This window comes from Chelmon rostratus, chromosome 17 (assembly GCF_017976325.1).
Source record: "Chelmon rostratus isolate fCheRos1 chromosome 17, fCheRos1.pri, whole genome shotgun sequence".
NCBI lineage: Eukaryota > Metazoa > Chordata > Actinopteri > Chaetodontiformes > Chaetodontidae > Chelmon > Chelmon rostratus.
The window spans coordinates 3,025,723-3,051,163 of record NC_055674.1 but is presented as its reverse complement, the minus strand read 5'-3'; the positions used below and the strand labels follow the sequence as shown (position 1 = coordinate 3,051,163).

The window sequence follows — 25,441 nt, the reverse complement described above, 5'->3', positions numbered from 1 at the left end:
GACAAATCACATAAAGACCAAAAAGAACAATGAATGAATTGAGCTGACTAATATGTATGCCTGTGTATCTTAAGACTGTTATTCCTCTGTGCCATAGAGCTCCATTGTTGTCCAAAAACTACTAAAAACACATCAGTGAGTCACACTGTTGCACTCGCTGACACATCACTTCACCACCACGAACACACAGACTGTAGTTTATTTTCACTCACTCCCACAGACACCGTCCTGCTGAAGAACAAGTGCACTACTTCCTATGTCTTATCAAACATGACAGTTCCCGGTGGTTTCAGTAACTGAGCCTTTTTAGAATAAAGGAACAGATACAGCCATGATATATAATAATCATGATTTGCACCTCGTGCAGACGTGTTATGAAATGTGAAGCCCCACTAGGTGGGGCCTCATATTTAGAAATGAAAGGAGCCCCATTCTGTTCTGAAGAAGACGCATTTACCACCACGTCTTGTACATTTTTATAAATATTTGGTCCCTTCCAAACAGTGTCAGGTACATTTAACCAGTACGGTGGTACTGTGTCATGAATGGAGTAAACAAATAACTACACCACTGTAATAAAACAGTACAAAGTGATTGTAGTATATTGGAAAAATGGTAAATACCATTATTTGTCCTGCTGCTGGATATAAGCAAAAAGAGGAAAGGTGCCTCCCATTGTGTGCCTGACCTTTTTTACATATTTATAATATTTTTATCCTATTCTTTTGTAATTCACTCACAGTATTGACATTTGTAATAATAGTAGTACAGTATTAATGGTTTTTGCAGAGCTAGTATTTGTATAACACAGGTGTAGTAATAGTTGTAGCAGTATTGCGTAGTCGCAGGGTATGAATGACATTGCCGTTTCTTAAAGAAATGTCCACACACACACACTCAACATGTTTCCATGCACGTCATCAGAAATGTTGTAAGAGACTATTGAGTGAACTCGGAGTCTCTTCGGCGTCTCAGAATGGCAGCGCCGGCCCTTTTTTCACTGCGCTGACACTCTGTTTGTTTCCTGTAGAGCCGTCAAACGCTCTGCGCCAGCAACAACATGGCCATACGCAGAAAAGACAGCTTCCTCTGGGGGAAAGGTACACTATTGTTTCTTTTTATCCTTACTTTATGTTATTATGGAAAACTGCTGCTCAGAATCAAATGAGTGTCGTTGAGGGATGATTGAGGGTATTCTTGGTCAAATCATTTGTGTGGTTTAGTCTACAGAACTCAAAACTGAACATAAAATGCTGCTAATTTAGATTTTGTGGATTACAAACTTTTCAGATATGTTTACTCAAATGTCTTTTTGTACGTTTTGCAGTTCATATGGAAATGTTTTTTTGTAAATTTATATGTAACAAATATTTGACGGTTTGTTATTTAACTCTTAGATCGTAGACCTGTGATACACGATCATTTGTTTACACAACACTGAAACTTGTGGTTATTATGCTGCAACTTGTCATCCTGGACAATCCTGTCCAAAATTCATATGAATTGTCCTTTAATAGCCAGAGAGCACTGAAAATCGACCTGATTCATTAAAAAGAGGAAGAGAAGCTGCTATTTTCAGCCCATTTCTTTCTTTCATTCATAGACCACTTCTCTAACTAGTGAAGGATGAGGTTGTGGTGCGTGCTGGTCTGTGAGAGCGAGTGTAGGCGTGAGGCAGGATATCAAGACAGACACATGTCCGTGACTGCTTCTTCAAGCATATGCCTCCATCCTGAACTGTCTCACTGTCGCCCCACAGCTCCACCGAAACTCCCCCCAGGAGAGTGGAGGCAGGGTGAAGCCGTCAAGATTCACAAGTTTGAGCTGCTGGATGACTTTCAGGTACTCTGGTGAACATATCCTGCCAAGGCCTTACATTAAAATCCCTCATTATTCTTTTCCATGCACCCTCTCCTGGCAGCCTCAAGCTTTTTCACAGCACACAAAGGCATTTCATTCACCAACTTTTAAATGAGATATGAAGGATTTGAAGGTTATTTCATAACTGTGAGGGACAAATTGGCCCTGAGTCATGTACCATTGAGTCTGCGGGTGTCTGTGATGTAATAATGAACCTTGGTGAAGTTAAAATCACTGCTCTCTTTCTCAACTCCCTCCCTCAGAAGCTGAGGCTGGAGATCAATCACGTCACGCCAGAAATCCACAGCCCTGAAATGAAGGAGCAAAAGTGAGTATGAGCAGATTTTCAGAGCAGCTCCTCCATGAGTCAGCACGGCCTCTTCCTATTATTTCAGTGACACCTTGATGCTGGTTTACACTCCCACACCACACGCAGTTCACTCATGCAAGCAGCTTTATTTTGATTTTTATTTGCTTGAGTCAGAAGTCAAAATAGCTTCCACTATATGCTGTCTGCTGTTGAACGTGCCTTTGAACGCGCTAAACCTTTCAACCTGATGTTTTTAAACCATCTTTTCATGGGAATGCTTCTCATGCACTAGTTCCTGGCCTTTTTTGCACCTCCAGAATATTCTCAGAGGAGTTCAAGTACTCCTTCGAGGCAGCCATTTATTTCAACCACTTATCCAGTACTTTAAGATAACGATTCCTACATGATTACATGGTATGTGCTGCAGCTCCGGGACAGACAGAACTGTGAGCACTGTAACAGAAATCTGAGAGAAACTTCTCACGACATTTTAGGATTGCGTGCATGTGGCTGTCTAACAGCTTTTCGCCCCTGTTCATCAGAAGGTGATAATAGCATGGAAGTGGTGTAACTGTTCATTTTGCTGTAACTGCATTACTGGCATGATAACCGCAGTTTCTCAGTATCACCGCCTCCATCCCAAAACCCCCAACATGATAAAATACACCCGCACGAATCATGGAGAACATGTTCTGAGGAGTAATAACCTCTGGTTCAAACTGCTTAAGTACTTTTTTTTCATGGCATGACAGCAGAATAATTTGGATTTTAAGTGCCGGCCAGCTTCACAGTCTGATGACGTCATTTTGAGCTTCAGTAACTTCAGTAATAACCAACCAGGTATCCAACATACAAGACCCAACGAGTTAATGCTGCGTAAACGTGATCCAGAATACAGCATTTACAAATATGAGATTAATCCAAACATATGCAAAGAATACCGAGTTCACATGAGACAAAACACACAGTTTGTACATGTAGTGTACAGAATATAAAAAAATATATACAAAGGGAAGTTTACGAAACAAACAATGAGATGAGCTGTTTGATTTTGAACATCTGTATTTGTCATTTAATTTGTTATTTAAAAAAAATGATTATTTGATAAAGTCTGTAATCAGTTTGTAAGGAAAATTGTTGTCTTTTACTTGTCTTGGCAGTAAAAATGTTGTGAGGAACAGAAAATTCTTGCGTGGGAAAAAAAAATTCAACATGGACCCCAAAAAGGTAAGTATACATATCAACACACACACAGAGACACACACACACACACACACACACACACACACACAGTAGTGGGTATATTGACAGGAAAGACAGGTTAGATGGTTTTCATGCTCTGTTGTGGGAGGGTACGTGTCTTACAGCTCTAGTGGGCAGGACATTACTGTCATTTGACAATGACAGCTCCAATGCGGTGGAGTAAAAAGCACAATATGTACACAGCTATAGCAGTAAAATAAAACAAACACAGTAATATTAATCCAAAAACACCCAATATAATAGTAAAACAACATTTTTCTGCAGATTAAGTACTTTAAATATTTCTTTTTTTTTATTTGTATTTTATTTTTATACTGTCAGTAAATTTAACTTGTACTTAAATACTTTCACTTCAGTAAGGTTTTTAAATGTAGGACGTAGAGTATTTCCACAGTGTGGTATTGCTACTTTTACTGAAGGAAAGGATCTGAATGCTGCTTCCAGCACCGTGTATATCTACACAGTACTTTCACACAGCTTTGTGTAACATCATCTTTGGTTCTGACATTGATTCAACAGTTAATGTGGACACACAATGTCAGTCTGAGTCACAGTAAAGGTGCAATAGGTGAAATTCTACTTTCACTCACTTCAGCTGCTCTGGATGTGAAGGTCAACAGACGGCAGCGGCATAACTCGCAGAGCGGATGTCGATTTGACTGGTGTGTGCGCCTGTGTGATGTGCAGAAGTGCAAACTGTGCACAGACACAGATGACTGAATAGCAAGAAAAACCACATCCTGTTCCCTGAAGTGGGGCAGAAGCGCCACTCCACCACAGCGACCTCCGTCTTTTCGATCCTTCCTCCCCGCGTCCTCGGTTAGAAGCTGAGTCCCTCTGCCTGTGACCGCTCTGCGCTCGGGCCTGAGGACATGCTCGAGAGGGAGGATGAGAAGCTATTCGACTTCTTGGGGTTAAGAGTGTCTTGAAGTGCATTAGATTTGAAGACCCGCTCAGCAGTAGTACGCACTCAGAGAAAAGGGTCATATTTTGAAGATTTGCCTCTGAACAGCCTGTGAGATTTACAGATAACAGCATGCAGTGTTCATTCGACCCTTCTGATCCTCTGCAGTGGTGAATAATCACAAGTGACTCAAAAAGAGAGGAAGAAAACTTTCTTGATGCGTGATATGACTTGCTCATCAACCCACAGAGGACAATTTTGAATCTTTGATGAAGTGACTGAACATTTCAAATTTACTTAGCCAAAACTTTCTTAGCCAAACGTGGCAGATTGCAACCTCTTTTGGTCTGAACAAGCTTTCTGCTCTGTATAAAATACAGGTTTCTGTGTGTGAACATGGATGCTACTGATACTGATACTTTTTCATATCTGCTTCTTGCTTCAGGGAGTCTACTACCTGGTTGAAAATGACCTGCTGGAGTGGCGAGCAGAGTCGGTGGCAGAGTTCCTTTACAAGGAAGAGGGACTGAACAAGACCGCCATCGGCAACTTCTTGGGAGAAAGGTGCAGTAGACGCACAAGTGATCTGGATATTAACACGTGGATGTAACTTCAAGGTTTAAATCTACTCTGAATTTGGTGATCTTATGGTTGTTTTCTTGATTTCTGCACAGGGAGGATATGCACCTGCAGGTCCTGAAAGCCTTTGTTGGCCTGCATGAATTCTCAGACCTGAATCTGGTGCAGGCACTGAGGTGCGTGTCGCAAAATAACTTTTGCACGCAAGCAACTGTGAAAGTCAGCATGAAAAGTTGCAGCAGTTTTTCCCTTTCGTCTTGTTCTTGTGATGAAATCTTTCTCCTTACCGGCATGTGTTTGTCATTGTGTCTGTGCGTGTGTTTTTTCTACACCTCTGCTGTCTTGCAGGCAGTTTCTGTGGAGCTTTCGTCTCCCGGGAGAAGCTCAGAAGATTGACAGGATGATGGAGGCGTTTGCAACTCGCTACTGCGACTGTAACCCAGGGGTCTTCCAGTCCACAGGTACGAACACAAAGAGGCTTTGTCTCGCCTGATTCCCCTTCTCAGACAGTCCAATTAAAAAGTTTCATTACTGTTTCATTAATTTCACCGATTAAAAAAAACCCAAGTCTTCGTCCGTTAATAAGATTTTTTTCTTATTTCTGGTGAAGCCTCGGTAACTCATTATTTTTAATGGGTGCAATTTATACAGTTGAAGCAGTGATAACGATGCACAGCTGAGGAAAACTAACTGTGTGTGTTTTGTGTGTACATGTGTATTTGTGTAACAGACACATGCTACGTCCTGTCTTTTGCCATCATCATGCTCAACACGAGTCTCCATAACCCCAACGTGAAAGACAAACCCAGTCTGCAGCGATTTGTTTCCATGAACAGAGGAATCAACAACGGAGAAGATCTGCCCTCCGACTTGCTCACGGTCTGTTCTCAATACAAATGTCAGTGTCTCACTGATGTCTTATTTACATGTCCTGATAAACCACAGCCTGCATGAAACATGGACAAATTGGCAAAGAGGTGGAGCGTGGGTGGCGCTGAGGCAGCCTGGTGGCTGAAACCTAGCAGCTAGCTGTCACTCAAGCATATAAAAAGACAACATTTTACACAAATAACTAAACCTGCACTTGGAGGGTGACGGGGTGCTGCAAGCTCGATGCTAACATCAGCATCACAATGACAGCAGAGCTGAGGCTGATGGGAATGTCTTTAGGTTGGCAGGTATTTATTCAGAAAGCAAAGTGTTGGATACGTTTAAAATCTGGCCTGATGATGGTGCTAGAAGTTAAGACAGTTCATCCTGAGGGGACCATCCATGTTTGTCCACAGTGATGAAGCAGCAGACCGACATCGCCAGCCTCAGTGCCACTAGCATGGGAGAGACACTCAACATCTCAACAATGTCGACATTTTTCTACATATATATAATTTATCTATATTATTACAGCCTGGTTGTAACATTAGATTGTCATCTAATGTGTTATTTCATTATTTTCAGTCATCTGGATTGTTGTAATATTATAATAACCAGTAAAAAAATGCAGTGATTCACTTTTCCTAATAATAAATTTAGCCCAGGAAAAGTCATTAATGTTTTTCCTCTTTAGCAATTTACTCGAGTATTTCCATTTTGAGGGATTTTTTCTCACTTTTTTCAAAGGAAGATTATACATTTTACTCTTTTTTTACAGATACCTAAAACTAATCTTGCCTAACATGATTAAATACGTAGCTACCTACATTTTAAGAGTTTTTTTGTTTTGTTTTGTTTTGTAACCTTGGTTACCAAAGTCGTCATCAGTGTTATCCGAAGAGAGAGAACCTGGACATGATTGTTTACCTCAAATGGTATTTGACATTTACCGTTGACGTTTACCTTGTTGTTTTGGGGATTTTCATTCTCTCGTTATCACCAATCATCTGGATGTTCGGTTTTCACTCTGACAACGAATGTTCGTCACAATGGCTCCTTTTATTTTTGAACTTTCACTCCTACTGTCTGGGAACTTTAAAGTAAAGTGTTCACTGCAGGACTTTCCCATTCTGGTATTTGTGTTATTTCTGAATAACACGATCCCTCTTCAACGACTATCTAAATCAATTCTGAGGTCAATCGAAACAAATGCAGTTTACATTTGATGTGGACACTGATATGTTCCTCTCTCTCGAAATATCTTGCAGAAACTGTACGCGAGCATCCGCAGCGAGCCGTTCAAAATCCCAGAGGATGACGGGAACGACCTCACGCTGACGTTTTTTAATCCAGACAGAGAAGGCTGGCTCCTTAAAATGGGTTAGATGATGAAAAAAATTACCTGCAGGCTGTCAGAGAAGATTACAACCAAACAGTTTCTGTGCCTTTACCCCCTAAATTTGTCTTTTCTTTGTTGAAGGTGGTCGAGTTAAAACCTGGAAGAGGAGGTGGTTCATCCTGACAGACAGCTGCCTGTACTACTTTGAATACACCACAGTGAGTATCTGTCAATCCGCTGCTACAAAAACCTTTAGGCTACGTCAACAAAATATGGAAATGTCAAACATCCCTCTGGTGGTCCAAAGGTTAAATCTGTCTTTAATGTCCGTCTCCTCCTCCAGGATAAAGACCCAATTGGGATTATTCCTCTGGAGAACCTGTTTGTCAGAAAGCTACAAGACACAAGCAAACCGGTAGAGTAGAATTTACTTTGGTATCACAGCATATGAGGGAGTGCTGAGCTCCCTCACACACATTATCTGCTGCCGCACAACTTAATGAATCACACAGCAGCTGCTCAATGAACTTCTAACACAAGTGCTCAGATCAGCGAGTCACAAGGCTATCGGAAGACTAACAAAAAAAACATGAACACAGTAACGGTGCTATATGTGCGTCTGTGTGTGTGTTTGAACAGTATTGTCTGGAGTTATATAACCCCAAAGGACAAAAGATCAAGGCCTGCAAGACGCAGAACAAAGGCAAAGTGGTGCAGGGTAAACACCAGTGCTATAAGCTCAGTGCAGCCAGCGCAGAAGACCAGGACAACTGGATAGATGCGATCAGGTGAGAGCTGTTGATGCTGCTGAGTACACACTGGAGGACAGGTGCCTTCAGTGAGTCATGTTTGTCAAGGCTTAAGCTGGAACACATGATCACAAGGAGTTAAAATAAGCAACAAAGTTGCTCACTATAAAATCGTCTGACCTCCAGAACTAAAACCGCAGCTTCATTTTACAACTTGACTGGGATCAGTTATTTCCTGAAGTCTAAGCTGGTTGCCCAGCAACAGCTCAGAGCCAATAAGACAGAAAATCATCATCATCATCATCATCAGTCATTTTTACACTTAAGGATTTGTTCATATTAAACAAACCAGATTAAACATGTTAGTTGGTGAGCTTCAAAGGTGCTGGAAGGAAGATCTGTTGAAGTTTGGGCAGGGCCAGGCTGTCTGTTTCCAGTCTTTGTGTTAAGCTAAGCTAACTGCCTGACAGCTGTCGCCTCATATGAGTGGTATCAATCTTCTCATCTCATCTTCTCTCAGAAAGCAAATAAGTATATATCGGTTTTCCTTGGGTCTGTTTCTAAGACTGCATTTGACTTGGTTGCCTGTTGAAATTAATACGACTCTGTTGGTAAACTGCAAAGAGATCGTGTCCTTGTTGCTACTAGTCTGAGTCTACACTCATCCTCCCATCAGTGGCGTTAGGAATGGTTCTGAAATGATTAATCAGCAACAATTTTGATCCATTGTCTGAGTCCACAGTTATGCTAGCAGCTCTGTGATGCTGTACTTTGGCTAAATGCTAATGTCAGCACGCTATAATCATAATAATAATAATAATAATAATAATAATGTTTACCTTGTTCACAGACTTACTTCAGAAAATCAGTGTTATGGCAATCCAAACAGTATCAGCTGGGACAAACATTTACCGACTCCAGCTGAAATCAAGTCAGCCATTAATTGATTAAATTACTTATTTACTATTATTGACTATTACTGTTAATGATCATAGTTTCAGTCAGGACCGTAATCTTCTCTTTCAGGGCGAGCATCACCAAGAACCCTTTCTGTGATCTGGTGGCTCTGCGAAAGAGGAAGGTCACTAGCAACACTTCCTCACGGGACTGAAGCACAAGACATCAGTGGCAACGACACAAGGGTCTGGATCCTCAATGCGTTTTTATAGATGAATCATCCTGTGATTTTATGACAGAAACTGAAATAAAAGCAAAACTTAATCACACAGCATTTCACAGAAATGTACAAACTGGGAGCTAACTTATGAATAAGTGCAAATTGAGATAAGTGAGCAATTGCTGACTGGCAGAGTGAAATCTTCTCATTACTTCTTCAAACTGCACGCACTACTGCTCCGACTTCAGGGGCTGAAACTCCTCCTGCCAAACATCTGCTGCAGGGGCGAGACCAGAGTTCCTTTCACCAAACCTCTGCATGAACTGTTCATCTAAGAAAGTCAACAAAGAGATGCGCAATGACCACAGAGAGACACGAAACAACTATAAAAAGACGCAAAATGACCACAAAGTGACGCAAAATGACCACAAAGTGACACGAAACAACCACAAAGAAACGCAAAAAGGACCACAAGGAGACGCAAAACGACCACAAAGAGACACAAAACAACTACAAAGAGACACAACACGACCACAAAGAGACGCGAAACGACCACAAAGAGACGCAAAATGGCCACAAGGAGAATCTATGCAGCACTTTCGGGGGCTTTTTAGAGAAAATATAAAAAACATGTTTATAAAAGAAAAGAAGAGCTGTCTAATTTTTACACTCCTCTGACTTCATCCACTCATCATGTAAATTCAGTTCAGTTCTCATGTTGTAAAAAGTGAAAAAGCAGTGAAAAATTAACTTATGAATACTTTGAAATTGTACAGTATATTTCATTTAGCTTGCATGTATTTTAATTTAAGTGTCTTTTAAACTACTGTTGGTATAATTTAATGACTTTATAGTGATGGAAGAATCAAACTTGTAAAATAAACGTCTGAACCTGGTTGTGTGGCTGTTCCTCCAGCAGGTGGTGCTACATCATCACTTCATGTCACGCTCATCAGGGCGCTCAAGTTCACATAAAACTTTTTATAGTGACACACTGAATATCTTTATCACAGTATCGCTGTGACGATGATGTGACGGAAGGCGTTAAACTACTGAGAACTTCTGTACTATCTTGTTATTTTCAGCATTTCTACAGATCAGATTAGGAGTGTGTGTGTGACGCGTGAAGGCTTTTCCTGTGCAGTTCCTGTCGTGTGAGTGTGTGATGCTGTGATAGCGAGCTGTGGTTTCCTGGGAGCAGGTACACACCACAAAAAAAAAAAAAAAAAGTTTGAAAAACACAGTTCCTCACAATGTTTTCTGCGAACATGGGAGGTTTTTCTGCACTGAATCACCTGTGAAAAGTAAACCTCTCTGCGGGCAAAAAACAGCAAAAACAGATGCAAATGTTTTTCTTTTTCTTTTCTTCTGACCTCATTAAAATCCATTATGCAGAGTAACTTACGCATTTGATGAAGGTGAGTTAACACAGAAATGACAATAAATCATCATTATTACCCCAAACGAGGAAATATTTTGTTTTATATGTTGCACGAGACATGCATGAACCATGTATGTTTGTTTTGTTTGTCTGAATGTCATACATAGAGAAATAAATGTACACTCCCTGCTAGAGCTCTTATCAACAAACTATTAGAAAACTCCAGTCACAGAAAGCCAAATCTTGCTGCCTCATAAAAAGTCACAACAACACCGATCACAGACAGAGAGCAGGTGAGAATTCATTGTATTTAACTTTGTTTTACAGACCTGAAAAAGACATAATGCAAGAGGATATTTGTGTGTAAATCCACCAGAACTTAAGGACATTTTACTAAAAAGCGTACATTAAATCATGAACTGGACTTCGTTTTCAGTCTCACTTAAATCACATAACAGAGTCTCTTCTCTTCAGGGAGACCAGTAAACCTGCCTGTTTCTATGGCGAATAGTGATGTACCTGAACACAACTGTGCTGAATTCACACTGCAGTCATTTTTCATCAGACAAGATGTAAATCATCAGGAACAATAATGCAACGTCTCATTCGTTCCTTCATCCTGCATCTCCTCTGTTGGACTGATTATTTACCTCATTATGTATGTTTTACATATTTTAGTATTTAGTATTATCTATTATAATTTATACTACATTTACTATAATACACTAGATTATGTTATACTATATTCTACCTTTCACCTTATGCTACATCTCATATCTGATGCTATCATTATTTACCATATTCGACTATATTATATTAATAAGCTCACATCCTGTTCTGTATTATTTATATTTATATTACATATCTCGATTCTCTCACTATCTCTATATTAATACAGACAATACTAAGTACCATTACTTAATCATATCAAATATTAGTCTGGTGTTCACTGTAAATACAGACTGTTGACTCTGTTGCCATCAATCACACTGCTTTCACTTTAACCACGCCACTGTCATTTCTACCTTACTTTAAATGCCAAGTCAGATGAGATATATCTGCTGTTTTCAGGTCTTTTAGTCCATTTCTGTGAGAAAGTTTTGATTTTTTGCATCTCAAGTGGTTTTCAGGATTCACATTTTAATCTCTGCCAGTTTTGCTTGAATAAAAACAAAACCCCAACTTGTGTGCAAACATGCAAAGTCGTGTCAGAGCGTGCAGAAACGGGCTCATAACCGCCAGGACAGCGTCAACACCGCACCACTCAGCGCAGCGTGCATTATTCACAGCCTGTACAACACACTCTGGTGAACGCTTATTCTGTTACCAAGGGTCTTCTGTAAGGCGACACTCGGGGAAAACAGCACAACTGATCACTTTTCCTGTCTCTATAGCAACCAGGTCAACTCACAGGTGTGATGTAATCCACCCACGCTACCGGAGTCTCAGCCTGGGCTACTCTGCGGTGCTCAGGTTCGAGCAAACAAGTGTAAAATATAAAAACAACACTTAACTGGAGAATAATTTAATACAAAAACATAGAAAAACAACAGAATGGCAATGAAATCTGCCTCCATCAGCACTTTGGCTACAACATTGAGATTTTCCAGAGGACGTTTTCCTCACATGATTAGTTAAACTACAACACCTCATCGGTGGTCACTGCCATAAGGCACAGAAAGGACTTTCACCCCATCCTGAAGCACTGACCCAGGCCAGAGGCTCTGACTGCTCTCATGTCTTGTAAAGTAATGTCACCTGGTTACAGTAAGGTGATACTGTGACTCAGCGGCTGCAGCATGTTTAATCATGAGATGTGCTCTTTGTAACTCTTGTTGTCGGTCTCATGACTGGATGCAGTTCTTCTTTTGATGTCGCCGCCGACTTTTGGATCCTGTTAAAAAAAAAAGAAGAGATTCATTAAAAAAATAACAACCTTAATTAGCCAAGAGCCTATCACAAGAGCATCTCAGTACTTTTTAAACTTGCCGTAACTGATTTTTTTGACTGCGTGTGGGCAGCAGAAAAAAAGCTGCGACATATCAGCTCTGAAGTGTGTCAAACTTGTTAGCCAACAGCTGCTTTTTTTACTCATCCAACAGTTACAGAACAACATTTTGTTGTTCACGTCGTTCATTTGGGGTCGAGTTTGTGTCACCTGATGAATCTAAGTCAAATGGTCACTCTCTGTTAGCTCTATTTTTGGTCTCCACCAGCTCCTGAGGGAAGTATTTGGCTCTTTAGCTGCTAAATGCCACACGATGTAGCAGAAAAAGATCGATTCTAACCACTTGAACTGAATTCTGTCAAAAACTTTCAAGTACTAACAGTGGTTAACACTTTTATTAATGCTTCATTTGACTTGCCCTGATTTATGACTGAGGCTCAATTAGATCAGGAGGTTATATCTTAAAATTTAATTGGAAAGTTAAACTAAGGGCCAAGGAAGAGATTATTTTTTGAAGTTCTCCGACATTCATAATGTGTCTCGTTTGTTGTTCCTTCACTTGGATGTTTGAGCTGCAGAGTTTGACACTAGAACATTTTTGTTATTTTCTAAAAAAACCCCATTGCACTTACATCAGTTTTAAAATATCTGACAAGCGCCTCCCATGACCGTCTATCAATATGTATTTTCAATGCTGGTGCATTAACGTATTCTCTCTTTCACTCCACACAGGATAAAACAATGAAACCAGACATTTGTCTTGTCTTGTACATCTGACTGTATTTGCAAGTTAACATTAGTCCTTCAATGATACTTTTAACAGTTTTTAACATTTTTATTTAATTTATTTTTGAGCTGCTTGGTTTTATTTTACGGGTGTTTATTAAGTTTTGCTAATCAGTATCGTTTAATTAGTAAGGGAGTGCTGCAAGTTCCAACATTTTATGGGTGAACTGACATTAAAATAGCATATTTTAGGACAGAGAATGAAATAACATATTTTAAAAATCTTATTTTTCAATCATCAGTCTCTCATTTAGGTGTTTACAGAAATGCAGATGTTGTATTTGAATAGACCTGAAATGAAGGAAAATGACTCGCCAGATACTTTCATAAGTGTTTTTTTTTCAAGCAAACAGTTTCACTTCTCTGAAACTTTTTTTTGTTTTTATAATATTGTGCGGTAAATTTTGGACAATTCTGGGCTGTCGATGGAACGAAAAAGACATTTTAAGATGGAAAATCTGATATTTTACAGACTAGACGATTAATTTATTAATTGAGAAAATTATCTGCACATCAGTCACTAATAAATGCTATTGTTAAATGAAATAATACAGACTACATGAGCACGTACCCTCGTCGTTTCCTGTGTTGATGGTCTGCAGAGACACACTCCTCTGAATGACCTTTGAGGGCTTCTTGATTTTGGATTTCAGTGGACTTGGTTTCTCCAAAATCTCAAACGAGTCCTCCTGCTCATTTCCTGCGACGCCATTGGTCTCTGGCACTTTGCAGGGCGGGGCGGGTCTCTGAGGAGTGACCACGCCTTCCTCTATAGTCTCTGTGCTATGATTGGCTCCTCTACCTTTCAGGAAGTGCCTGAAGGAGCTGCGTTTCTTCACTCCGACGGCCTGATTCTTCTTCAAGGCCCCCTTTCCGTCCTCCTCCTCCTCCTCCTCTGCAGGCGAGCCAGGGCTCTGTGGGGAGACTTGGTCCACCTTCTCCCGGCTGTTGCTGATGGCATGAAGGGTGGTTTTCTGCAGGCCGTTCCTCTGGTTCAGCCCACCGACCATAAAGTCGCTGTGAGTCGACAGGTCTTGAAGGGAACCCGTTAGGCCTCTACTGTTTCCAAAAACTAAAGAGTACTTAGGATTATGGTACTTGTGCGCAGGTACCTTCAGGTCAATCTGTCTGGAGTCATTGACGGATACCTGAAAGCGAGATGTGGAGACGGGTAGAGACCGGATTGGCTCCAGCTTTGGCTTAGCGATGGGCTTCGGTATAGGCGGCTTGGTGATGTTGAACTCCTTGTAGAGGTCCACCTGTTCAGACACGGCGTACAGCTCTCTGAAATCGTTATCGAAGAAGTCCACGGTTTGTCCCGACATCACAGTGATGGTGTTCCTGTCCATCCGAGAGGAACTCCAGGTGAAGCTGGAGGAGAAAAGAGGGATTTGAACCAAAACTGTGGCGTAACAATGAACTCTTATTCGCTTTTTTGACGAAAATTAGAGAGAAGATTGATACCACCTGCACGCTGCTGCTACATATGAAGCTACTGTCAGTTAGCTTAGCATTACACCTGGAAACAGGGAAACACAGCCAGCCTGTCCAAAAGGTAACACAATCCACCTACCAGTAGCACCTGATAACACGATTACATTAACATGTTATATCTCATTAGTCTCAAAAACTGAAGTGGGGTTAAGGGACTATTTCTTCAACAGGCAACCAGCAAGCACTCCTGAAAGTTACTGGTCCCAGTGTGGTCTATAACCATCCGCCCCCAAACGGTGAAATGACGTTTTTACATTTTGGTTTTTATATAGATGCAACAGACAAGATAGAACATGTTAGTTAGTGAGCTTTGGAGGTGTTACCTGCTGACCGAGCCAGGCTGTGTTTCCCTGTTTCCCTGTAATGATGCTAAACTATTTGAACTATTTTTTTTACAGTGTCATTACGGTCAAAGTACCAACTACTTGATTCACATTTCTGGATGACACTGATGACCACCTCAAACTGTATTCCCTGTTTTCAAAAGCTTTGAAAACTTGATCTCAAAGCCAAACAGACACAATTTAAATGTAAAACTTGCAGTCATAATGAGGTTTCAGACAGGAAAACATGACTGGTCTCATTTCACTGGGTCATTCCAGTGTTGGTTTCAGTGTGTCGCTAACGCGTTCATGAAGCGCAGTGAAAACGGTTTCGGCGCTGATGTGGTCGCTGACGTGGTTTACCAGAGGCCTCAGAGCTGGGTGACAGGAGAACCCTGACCTGTGGACAGATAAGTCATGTGTATTCAGACACAGACTTCTGTACACAGGGGCTTAACTTTCTGTCCCGTACATTGTGTCCAAAACATTTAAATCAGCTTATTTTTGAAGCAGCCTGGGTCATGGCTGAGTCCAGAGAATCAGACCATCATTCATTTTGAGCATACAGACACCTTAAATGCTGATTGTAAGGCTGTATGACAGCTAAAGGGAGACACGTTTCTGAGCTTTCAATACAATAAAATACAACAGAGTCCTTCTAGTGATAGAATGTAACTAAGTACATTTACTCAAGTACTGTACTTCAGAACAAATCGCACAAACAAATCTAGTTGTACTTTAAGTATTTTCTTTCAGGCCTCTTTCCACTTATACTCCACTACATGTCAGAGAGTAATATTGCATTTTTATTTCACTACATTTGTCTGACAGCTACTGGTTACTACTAGTTACTAGTCACTATTTTTACAAACCAAATAATCAACCAGTTAATGGAGAAAATAATCAGGAGATTCATCCAGAATGAAAATAATCATTAGTTGAAGTTGTGTTCATGAGCACCATGTCAACCAGCTCTAACAGGAAAATCCTGCTTTTACATGAATGACTGAGTCTCAATCATCTAATGAGATCAGTAGATCAGTAGAACAGTCACAGGACATTTTACTGCACTGACTACTTTAAGTACTTTTTCCTGATTGTACTTACATGCTTTTACTTCAGAAACATTTTTAATGCAGGACTTTCACTTGTAACAGAGTATTTTTACAGAGTGGGATTAGTACTTTTAGTTAAGTGAACGATCTGAAAGCGTCCTCCACCACTGGCCACGGCCTGTGGTACAGGTTGAGCCATTTTGTGCTAAATCAAACATCCTGTGTTTCACTTTTACAGTTTTTACTCTAATATGAACTGTGATATCTCTCCAAACAGCCGATGGGAGTACAGGGTTAACAAAAGTAGGCGGTGTAATTATTTCACGGAGCCTCGTTAATCATTTTGAATGAGCACCTCGGTGACGCACAGAAAGCTTTTTACCTCCTCATGGTAATCTCTCACAGGTTTTTCACGTCGATCAGTAATCATAACAGGCAACAATGGTTTTATCTGCAGGGCCAGTGGTAAATAAGGACAGTGTGGTGCAAAAAGCATTCCCGTCATTCCACGGTTTATTATGCTTCACGAAGTCTGTGAGGAGTTATTGTGCTGATCTGTAATTGATTTTCTGTTGTGCTGGAGTCGGCTGCTCGTTGTTTTTACATTCAAAGGCTGCCAGTGGCAAACAGGCCGCCATCAGCCGATTTAGGTTCACATTAATGACTGAGCAAATAACACACTGAAGTTGCAGATTAAAGGAGCAGTGTGTGGGATTTAGTGGCGTGTGGCGGTGAGGCTGCAGATTCAAAACACCTGAGTACCCATCGCCTCACACCTCCCTCCTGACACTCGCAAAAAACATGAGAGGTGGACATGGTGGACTCTGTGGAGGAGGACCGCTCCCTATGTGGAGATAAAGAGCTCAATCTAAAGCAACAAAAACACAACAACTCGCATTTCTAGGTGTTCATACAACCTGGAAGCAAACCTCTGAATATTATAGTCCATTTCTGCCTATAGATCGACTTAAATTATAAGTATTTTTTCTATTCTTGTACTTTTTGTCACAACTGTTGATGATAGTAAGAGCTTAGGAAGCTTCAGTGGACATTTAAGTCACATGTTTTCATGAACGTCATTATTTATTCACCCAGTCAGTGTGCATTGTTCTTTGAGGCATTTTACTTTTATCGATAAACACATATTTCCACCTCAGCCAAGCGTTAAAGCTGCTCCGTGATATTTTGAGATTTTTCCACTCGGGCTGCCGACTGAATGTGAGTTTAAGGCAACACAAGCTCACCTGTAAGATCCAAACATGACTTTCTCTCCATCTACCAGCATGTATTTGGAGCACAGAGACCCGGGCAGCTTTCCAAAGGACAGGGCCAGCCCCGCTCCTTTCACCATCCGCACACGGAGATTCTGCAGAGAAACACCCACTTAATTACACATTTTAGTTAGCTTAGCATCGCACGAGTGCGCCTGAGTAAACCCAGCTATCAGACATCCCCTGATATATCATGCATGACTGATTTAGGGACATGCCAAGCCAAACTTAGCTGTCACAACTTGCTACATAAAGTCAACTCTCTCAAGACACAGAGGGTAAAACCTGAAGCCTGTAGCCACATATGTTTACTTAAAGGGAAGACAGACAAAGACAAAAAAGGACGTTAGTACCGAGCAGACACACTGGGAGGAGACTCTCCTCTGCTGTCAACCCCGGTGTGGGGTGAAGCATCGAGTTACCGTCTTTGGATCTGTTCTCAGGATCTATGAATGTTCATTTGTAGGAAGTAAGAGTAACAGAGCCCAGCGCCCTGAAAAGGCCTTTCACAGCCTTATCAACTGACACCACAATGGCCAGGTATTCCAGTGCTCCAGTTAAACTAGACTGGAGCTACAAAACTCTGCACACAGCAGATAAGGCTGGGGATAATGTCCCTGTGGAGATAGGATGACAGTCTGGCTCAGTGAACGGCTGTTCGCTCTTAATCTACATCAGAACTGACTGTCATTTCTCAGGTTCTGCAACGGAGAACAGCATGAGAACGTTAATTCAGAAAAGATGATGATGTCTAACCCTAAATTTCCTGTTCCAGTTAGTCCTGAAAGATCTTACGTTTCATACCTCACACTGAACATTTCTATTCACCTCTTTCACTTTTTTAAGGAAGTCAGTTTTTGTATTATTACCCCAATTTTCCAGAAGTGAATCAAAACTTACATGTATGCATTTCCTATGGAAATCTACCAGGACCTTTCCTCATCATCAGTTACTCTGGAGGATATACAGCATTTACTGTGGACCAGTGATCCTCTTTTTAGTCAGACGTGCTCTCACAGTCCTGTGAGATGAATTCATGTACTCATGCTTCCATTTATTTCAGCCCTTTATTCATTAGTTGTAGCTTCTCTGCTCGCTCACTAGTTTTCACCCACCTTCAGCGTGCGGTGTTCGGGTATAACAGCCGGCTCTTTATGAATGATTATGATTATGTAAATCATCATTTCTATGTTCTCAAATTATTTGCTTATCTTCCACCTCCAGCTACAATTGTTCCACTCTAAGTAACTGCCATTCCCACCACTCGCCCTCTCACTCACATTATTTTGTGCATATTCTTATGACAATTATATGAAAGTGGGCCTGCTATTATAATCAAATTACCCTCTTTTACATCTGAGCATCTTAGCAGCATGATGTAGAGAGACAAACTCAACTATTTTGATCATTTGGTGATGAAAATGCGAATCAGATGTTGTTTTTCAATGCTTTCATCTCCACTCTGTTGAAGCAGGTATCAGCAGCACAGACCTGACAACCTGAAACTATTTGTGGTTTGAATACTTTGACCCGTTAAGAGAGCAGAACACAGCAGCTATCAAACATTTGAGGAATAAAAGTACTTGATTTGGCAATTCATCATCATGTTTTAACAGGTCACCTCTGAGCTCATACTGTCTTTTACTTGTAAGGAAGTCCGTGAAGAGTGTGACATATGATACATGATGCTTCTTAATCCCTGATAATCCCAGCATTCATCCGCTGCAGGAGGAAGAGCCGTGACCCACTGAGCTGCCTCTGTTCAAACCTCCCGTGTTCATCTGCTCTTTGTGTGTTGTATTAGCGAGCCTACTCCCTCTGCAGCGCTCTGACGAGCTCCCCGGTGTTTGCTGTGCTCACTCCTCACCCGCAGATGCACTGCATTAATCTGCAGCCGTGTGCACATATCCAGGAAGTGGGGCACGCCCCTGGCCTCCAGAACCGCGTAGACCGCCACCCCGCGCCGTGACGAGGCATCCAGCAGGTCCTGGAGGATCTGCAGGTCTGTCAGGAGGTCCATGACTATGGCCACCACCTGAGGAACACAAGGAGGGATTTTAATGCAGCCAAGCAGGAGCACAACAGCAGCAACGGTGGAATTTCATTTAATGCATTTAATGAAGTATAAATTTGTTTTCCTTGTACTTTGAACTTTACTGTTTCCATTTCACTTCTACTCACTGCAGTTTAGAGGGAAATACTGAACTTCCAGGGTGCAGCCATCAAAGATACCAGCTGTGTGCAGGCCATGACAAGCTAACTATGCTGTCATCTGGTTACAGGTCACGTTAGAAAAATACCTGTTTGAGACAGGACAGCGCAGGTGATGCTCCATCAGCAGCTCGGTTCTGCTCTCTATTTTAGCATTTTATCTGTTTCGCCATTTATACTTTACTGTAAACTAATTATTACTTCACAGGAATGGAGGTGTTTTTTAATGTAGGACTGAATAACTCCTGCACCACTGAACAGAAGGACAAAGCACATATGAAATCCTGTTGATTGGCACTCACACACTGCCCTCTAAACAGCAGCGAGTGTTAACAAAAGCTGGATTGTTCTTCATCTTATCCGTTTGGTTAACCTCCGACCAGACAGGCTTGTAAAGATTTGTAAGCTTTGTGAGTGTTACTCACATCACATCTGGGTATTTGTGGGTGTTTCAGTTCATATTTACCTCTCGCTGCCTTTTACAACATGTAAACCCTGCTCCCACTGTCACAGCGAGCACGATGACAGTAAGCCATACAAAATTTAAGCACATCATTTACAGAGGAAGTAACAGTTGAAACCTCAGTGGAACTTGTTATTCCAGGTGATTAAAAAGGTTACTCAAGACAGTTTGGACACAGTCCAGCAACGGCTACGATTAACTCGCGCAACTGCAGTGTTCAAAAGGATCTGAGCTCTGGAAGAAATCCCCCTTTGACGAGACACAAGAGGCAGCACACACTGCACTACAATGTACTACAATTCAGGAGTCCTACACACACACAACCGATGCACTGTCCACTCTGTTACATCCCACCATGATTATTTGCAGCGGAGCATTTTACAGCCACCCTGTTTTTATACCCTTGAGTGCAATTTGGATGGATCATGTGATGATCATCTATTTCCTTATTGCAGCTCTTGTGTACATGTTTGGATCTGATCCAGACAGCTTTACATGTGTCAGCAGTTCAACAGAATTTTACATGAAATCTATTATTAAAAGGAAACTGAGTGTGAGGCTAACGGAAGCACATGTCAACAAATTGTTTTTTTGAGTGTGTATTGAAACAACTGTTCAGGGAAGCAGACAGCTCCACCTCTTTGAGTGGAAATCCACCTGTTTTCAGAGCTTTGTTGTTTTTGGCCACACCAGGCTCTTCTCTGACCTTTAGATAAAGGACACAACAACAACAACAGCAACACAGTAGTGTTGCAACTTTGGTTTATACATAAATATCTAAACAACTACTTGATGGATTTCCATTAAACTTTGTACAGACGCCGGTAGCTCCCAGAGGACGAATCCCAATGTCTCTGGTGATCCTCTGACTTTTTCCTCTGGTGTGCAGAAGTGCAGAGTGTAGAGACATAAAGACTGCATTAAAAACAAGACTATCTCACCCAACTGGAAAAACTTTCATTGTTTTTCAAACACATGATTCAATGACTGCATGTGGATTGAAATGACTAATATAGACATTTTCTGCAATGCTGCTCTTGAATGTAGTTCAACCAGAAACAACACGGTTCTCCACCTGTAACGTAGAGATCCGCCTGGCCTGAAAAACCATTTCTGTTCATAAGCCACATAAATCACACAGCTGGGCTTTGTCTCTCCTTTCTATAAGCATAAGAGTGACAATTTGAACTTCAGGCTACTGAAATGCAGAGATACTCTGTAAAGTATTTGGCAGGCTTGCAGGAGGAGATGATTTAATTCACCTCAAGGGGAGCAATCTCAGCATGAGATGAACCGATAAAGGCCCAGGTTTGCTTCTCTGAGCAGATGAAGAAGAGGATTTACACATGTGTACAAGTCTGATCAATAATTCACCCAGAACAGCTCTACAGCATGGCTGCTTTCAAAGCGCCACGACAAACCGGTCTCTCGGTGAGTCACACCATCTGGTCCGGATATGTTTACTGTTCCCCACCTCTCAAAAAGAGAAGCTGTATTCTTTGTGCCAGCTAGAACAAAAACCCTACCCCCGTACCCTGCAACTACAGCCTCTGCACATCCAGCCGGTCACAGGCCAACGTTCCTCTCTCTAGTTAAAGTTTGCATACCTAAGAGGTCAGCCAATCAGAGGGAGCCGTGGGAATCTCTGAGTGGGTGAGAGACAAATAAAGAAAAGGCTTGTTAAGTACCAACCCTAACCCGGGCCGCAGGATCGAGACTGAACAAGTCTTTATCTCTCCAGTGCAAGTCCTGATCTGAGCTGACATTTAGAGCTGCTCGGCCTCCTCCATCTGCACCATATATGACTCAGCTTGTTAAAACCTGCGTGTATTGACTCTCCCATTGATGTAGATTTTATGATTGATGCCGAGGGCTCAGTTAATCCTCCCCTGTTTTTTATGTCTTTCTGGAAAATTCTGCATGTGCAAAGCACGACTCTGCACACACCTATTAGATCTGACAGGTATTCTTTCTGTGTATGTTTCGGTTGGTTCTAATGAAATTACTGCAGCTTAAGTTAGTCGTATCATAATACTGCATAGCTGAGGTTACAGCGGGAAGGTTAAGAGTGCCACGGGGTGTTTCTGTTCTCACTTAGTCTCTATCTCATTGCACTGTGTTCTATTGCACAGTACATAATAATGAGCAACATTTAAAAAGACACATCACAATCACATTGTGGTTTCGGGACCAGGAGCAACGATGACGTTATGTGTTTAGCTACTTTTTCCTTATATTAGACACTTACATTAACTTATAAGCAAGGATATATTTTGAGTTAAAGATGTGTTCGAGATTTAATTGTGCTAGCTTTCAAACCATCTGAGGGTTGTGCTCAACTAAATATTCTAATAACAGCAACAATAGCAGGACTAACCAGCTTCACACATTGATCGTCACCTGTTGAGGATGATGACTTTTAGCCTGGAACCAGCCTTTTAGAATGATTCATGTAGCCTGCTGAACGAATGGACGGGGAACCTTACAACATCTGGAGACAGAGGTTTTAACCAACTCACTGAGATTAAGCACTAGGATTAATTAAAACAAGATGTCTGCAACTGATAAAACCTGCTAATGACGTTTGTCATTTCGACAAAATCCACGACCGTCTGTCAGGAAGACTCATTGTCTAAAAACTTACAACGACTTCTCTACAGTGCAGCCCAACAGGAATCTGGTTTACTCTTTCTTTCACTTAAAGGATGTGAAGGATTATAACGTTGATGCAGACATACCAGAATCATTCATGTTTCTGGTATTAACGTTGAGATTTAGGACACACCAACAAGCTGAAACACATCGTATCTCTGCAATGCAGGAGATCATGATAATTGGGTAATAACTCTGAGTATCAATTTTTATTTTCCCATCCACATAGAGTGGGTTTAACTGAACTTGTTGAAACCTGAACCTTGTACTCTTTGGCCTCAGCAGAAGCACAGCAAAGCCAATCAGAAGAGTCCCTGCCTCCCATTCACAGGGTTTAAATTAATATTCCATTATACACAAGCAATATCTGCCTGATATCAATACACATGTCTATCAATAGTTTGACATTTTGGAAAACATGCATCGCTTTATGACACAGTTCAATAAGAGATCATTTCCACTCTGATTCATTCTGTCTGTCCGTTAATTATGCTACAACAGCCATAAGATGGTAAGATTAGCTTAGCATAGAGACTGGGAAGAGGGGGAAGCCTCAAACCGGCCTAACAAAGATCTCACTAAGTAATTTGCTAAGTCTCGTTTAATCAGGACAAAGTGTTAAAATCAAGCTGATGTTTCATGTATATGTCATTGTTTTGATCTGCTGCTGCAAACATACCTGCTCTGTAAATCGCTGCAAACTTCAAATTAGAAACCAGCAGTGTTTCATACAGAGAGCGGCCATGTTTGTTGTTATTTGTTTTCATGTTGTTCAGGAGTTAATTATTCCCTATTCCTCCTCTTCAGATAACATGCTTTTTTTTCATGAAAACAGATTCATTTATCTTTATCATTTTATCATTAGACAGCTGCAGCACATCAAACAGCAGGTAAACGTTCCTGGAAATATCACTTGGGTCTGGTTTGATGCTGGTGTGGTCCAGCTCTTCAACACCGCTAACACCATGCTGTGTGCACATGACAGGTGGGCACCAGCACAGGTTCGTTTACTGTGTCTCTGGTTTCATACGGTGTAACATCGACCATCAGAAACGTTTCTGATATTTCCCCGAAACGCTTCGGTTATGACGAAGTGAATCTGTAGCACACACCTTTACAGGATTAAAAATCAAAGCGTGTTGTCTTTGGATTGATGGAAAATCTTTAAGCCTGTTTGAATTTTAATATATTACAGGCAGCCTGGTGCATCCCTGAAGACGGGACACATGTGAAGTGACAGTAATTGTTCTCAGCCTGAGGCTCTTTGTCACATGACCAGCAGTAACCAATTATTTGGAGTATTTCAGATCTATTATTCTGCGGTGGAAAAGTGGGTCAGGGACTTTCTACATGCGCACAAGAAGTCACAGATTTCTTTTACAACAGAGTCATAAATTCAGATTACGTCTTTGTTTTCAGGTCAACACTGTGAGGGTTTACATATGAACTTTAAGTCGATCCAGTTTGCTTTTCAAACTCTAGAAATCTCTTTACCTGCTTCTACCTGCCTCACTCTCTACAGATGATCACCTTTCTGGCTGAATTTCACTGCATGCATCGCAGAAAGGTTTGACAAAAATTATTCTGTAAGTGGGCAAAACAGAAATGACTGTTTTTAGAGCTGAATAAATTAGGAATTGATTTGGTCTGTAAGTTTGGTTTTTTTTTCAGCAAAAATGTCAAAAAAAATCCTTATTTATAGCTTCTCAAATGCAGATATTTGCTGCTTTCACTGAGTATTTTTTGGTTTAAGAGTGTTGGTCTGATGAAACAAAAGTTTTGAAGATGTCACCTTTGACCCTGGCAAACTGGGAAGGACATTTTTTTAAACTATTTTCTGACATTTTATACATAGAAAAATCAATTAATCGAGACAATGATGATTATGGGATAATGAAAATGATCGGCCTGATGAGCCAGATAGTTTGTCTCATTTAGTCTCACGTTTTTCTCCTGATTCTCACATAAATAAAGTTCAAGTTAAAAGGGGGAGGGGGGTCTGACGCTGAATGACAGAGTTGTTAAATTGATCAAATGACTCTTATTGATCAGTGTTTATTTGTATTGGAAACGGGCTGAAGTGGGTGGACTGCCTTCATCTGGGTTGAGAAATTGAAAGGAGAATAAAGGTGTTGGATTTACCTTGTGGGCCTCCTGGATCAGTCTCCTCACCACCTCCTTGATGTGCGGCCCGGGCTCTTTGGCTGGATGGCTGTACATGGACACCCGGGTCACCCCCTTGTAGACGCCGCTGCTGCCCGGCCAGCCGATGTCCAGAGACGGGGCCTCGGTGTCGGACATCTGGGGCCAGTAGGTGGAGTGGACCCCGGAGTCCGCGCTGGGGGACTCCTTGGACTTCTCGTGCTCTCCGGACTCAGGGTCGCTGTCCGTGTCATACTCCTGAAACGTTTTCCGGATGAGTTTCACCTCTTTGGCGGAGAGGAAGTCCTTGATGTTGTCCTCTTTGAGGCGCATCTTGAAGGCGCCGTCTCCGTCCCTCAGGAGCCGCTCCAGCGCCGCGCGCTGCTCCTCGCTGTAGTAGAACGCGGGTCTGGACTCCGGGATCTTCTCGTTGACGTGCTCATCGTCCATGCACAGCAGCTGAGACTCCGCCATAGCAGATAAAAGTTCCCCTTCAGTCGCTCCTGATCCGCTGCTCTACAGCACAGCGATACCTGTGCGGGCCAGTCCCACAGGTGCTCAGGTGAGACGCAGGAGGCGGGACCAACTACTGTTTGAAAGTGAGCGTGGTGGCATCAAACCAACCGTGTTATTGAAGAACTTCCTGTTATAAACTTTCAGAATAAAAAACGTTTGTCTCTCCTGTTGGAAACGAAGTAGAAGTACTGCACTCAAGTACTTGTAC

At 41.5% G+C, this 25,441-nt stretch overlaps 2 protein-coding genes across 2 annotated transcripts; one reads left to right on the top strand and one right to left on the bottom strand.

Annotated features, from left to right (window-relative positions):
- Window positions 1-983: 983 nt before the first annotated feature.
- cyth4a (cytohesin 4a) lies at window positions 984-9,886 on the top strand. Its single transcript, XM_041956315.1, has 13 exons — window positions 984-1,100; window positions 1,760-1,842; window positions 2,124-2,188; window positions 3,331-3,397; window positions 4,783-4,901; window positions 5,012-5,092; window positions 5,265-5,377; window positions 5,647-5,795; window positions 7,055-7,166; window positions 7,267-7,343; window positions 7,469-7,540; window positions 7,765-7,913; window positions 8,901-9,886. Exons 1-13 carry the CDS (start codon window positions 1,061-1,063, stop codon window positions 8,983-8,985), a joined length of 1,212 nt encoding a protein of 403 aa, XP_041812249.1. The 5' UTR covers window positions 984-1,060; the 3' UTR covers window positions 8,986-9,886.
- A 469-nt stretch (window positions 9,887-10,355) lies between these two features.
- Window positions 10,356-25,259, bottom strand: fam83fa (family with sequence similarity 83 member Fa). Its single transcript, XM_041956314.1, has 5 exons — window positions 24,718-25,259; window positions 19,117-19,284; window positions 17,223-17,344; window positions 13,678-14,477; window positions 10,356-12,266 (listed from the first exon to the last, which is right to left on the bottom strand). Exons 1-5 carry the CDS (start codon window positions 25,189-25,191, stop codon window positions 12,217-12,219), a joined length of 1,614 nt encoding a protein of 537 aa, XP_041812248.1. The 5' UTR covers window positions 25,192-25,259; the 3' UTR covers window positions 10,356-12,216.
- Window positions 25,260-25,441: the final 182 nt, after the last annotated feature.

Excerpts from the sequence above, each read along its gene's own strand:
- cyth4a (XM_041956315.1), top strand. The coding sequence starts at position 1,061 with ATGGCCATACGCAGAAAAGACAGCTTCCTCTGGGGGAAAG. Across the intron at positions 3,398-4,782 it reads TCAACATGGACCCCAAAAAG|GGAGTCTACTACCTGGTTGA; the intron begins GTAAGTATACAT and ends TTCTTGCTTCAG. Across the intron at positions 5,378-5,646 it reads AGGGGTCTTCCAGTCCACAG|ACACATGCTACGTCCTGTCT; the intron begins GTACGAACACAA and ends TTTGTGTAACAG.
- fam83fa (XM_041956314.1), bottom strand. The coding sequence starts at position 25,191 with ATGGCGGAGTCTCAGCTGCTGTGCATGGACGATGAGCACGTCAACGAG. Across the intron at positions 19,285-24,717 it reads TGATCCAGGAGGCCCACAAG|GTGGTGGCCATAGTCATGGA; the intron begins GTAAATCCAACA and ends TGTGTTCCTCAG. Across the intron at positions 12,267-13,677 it reads CAACACAGGAAACGACGAGG|GATCCAAAAGTCGGCGGCGA; the intron begins GTACGTGCTCAT and ends TTTTTTTAACAG.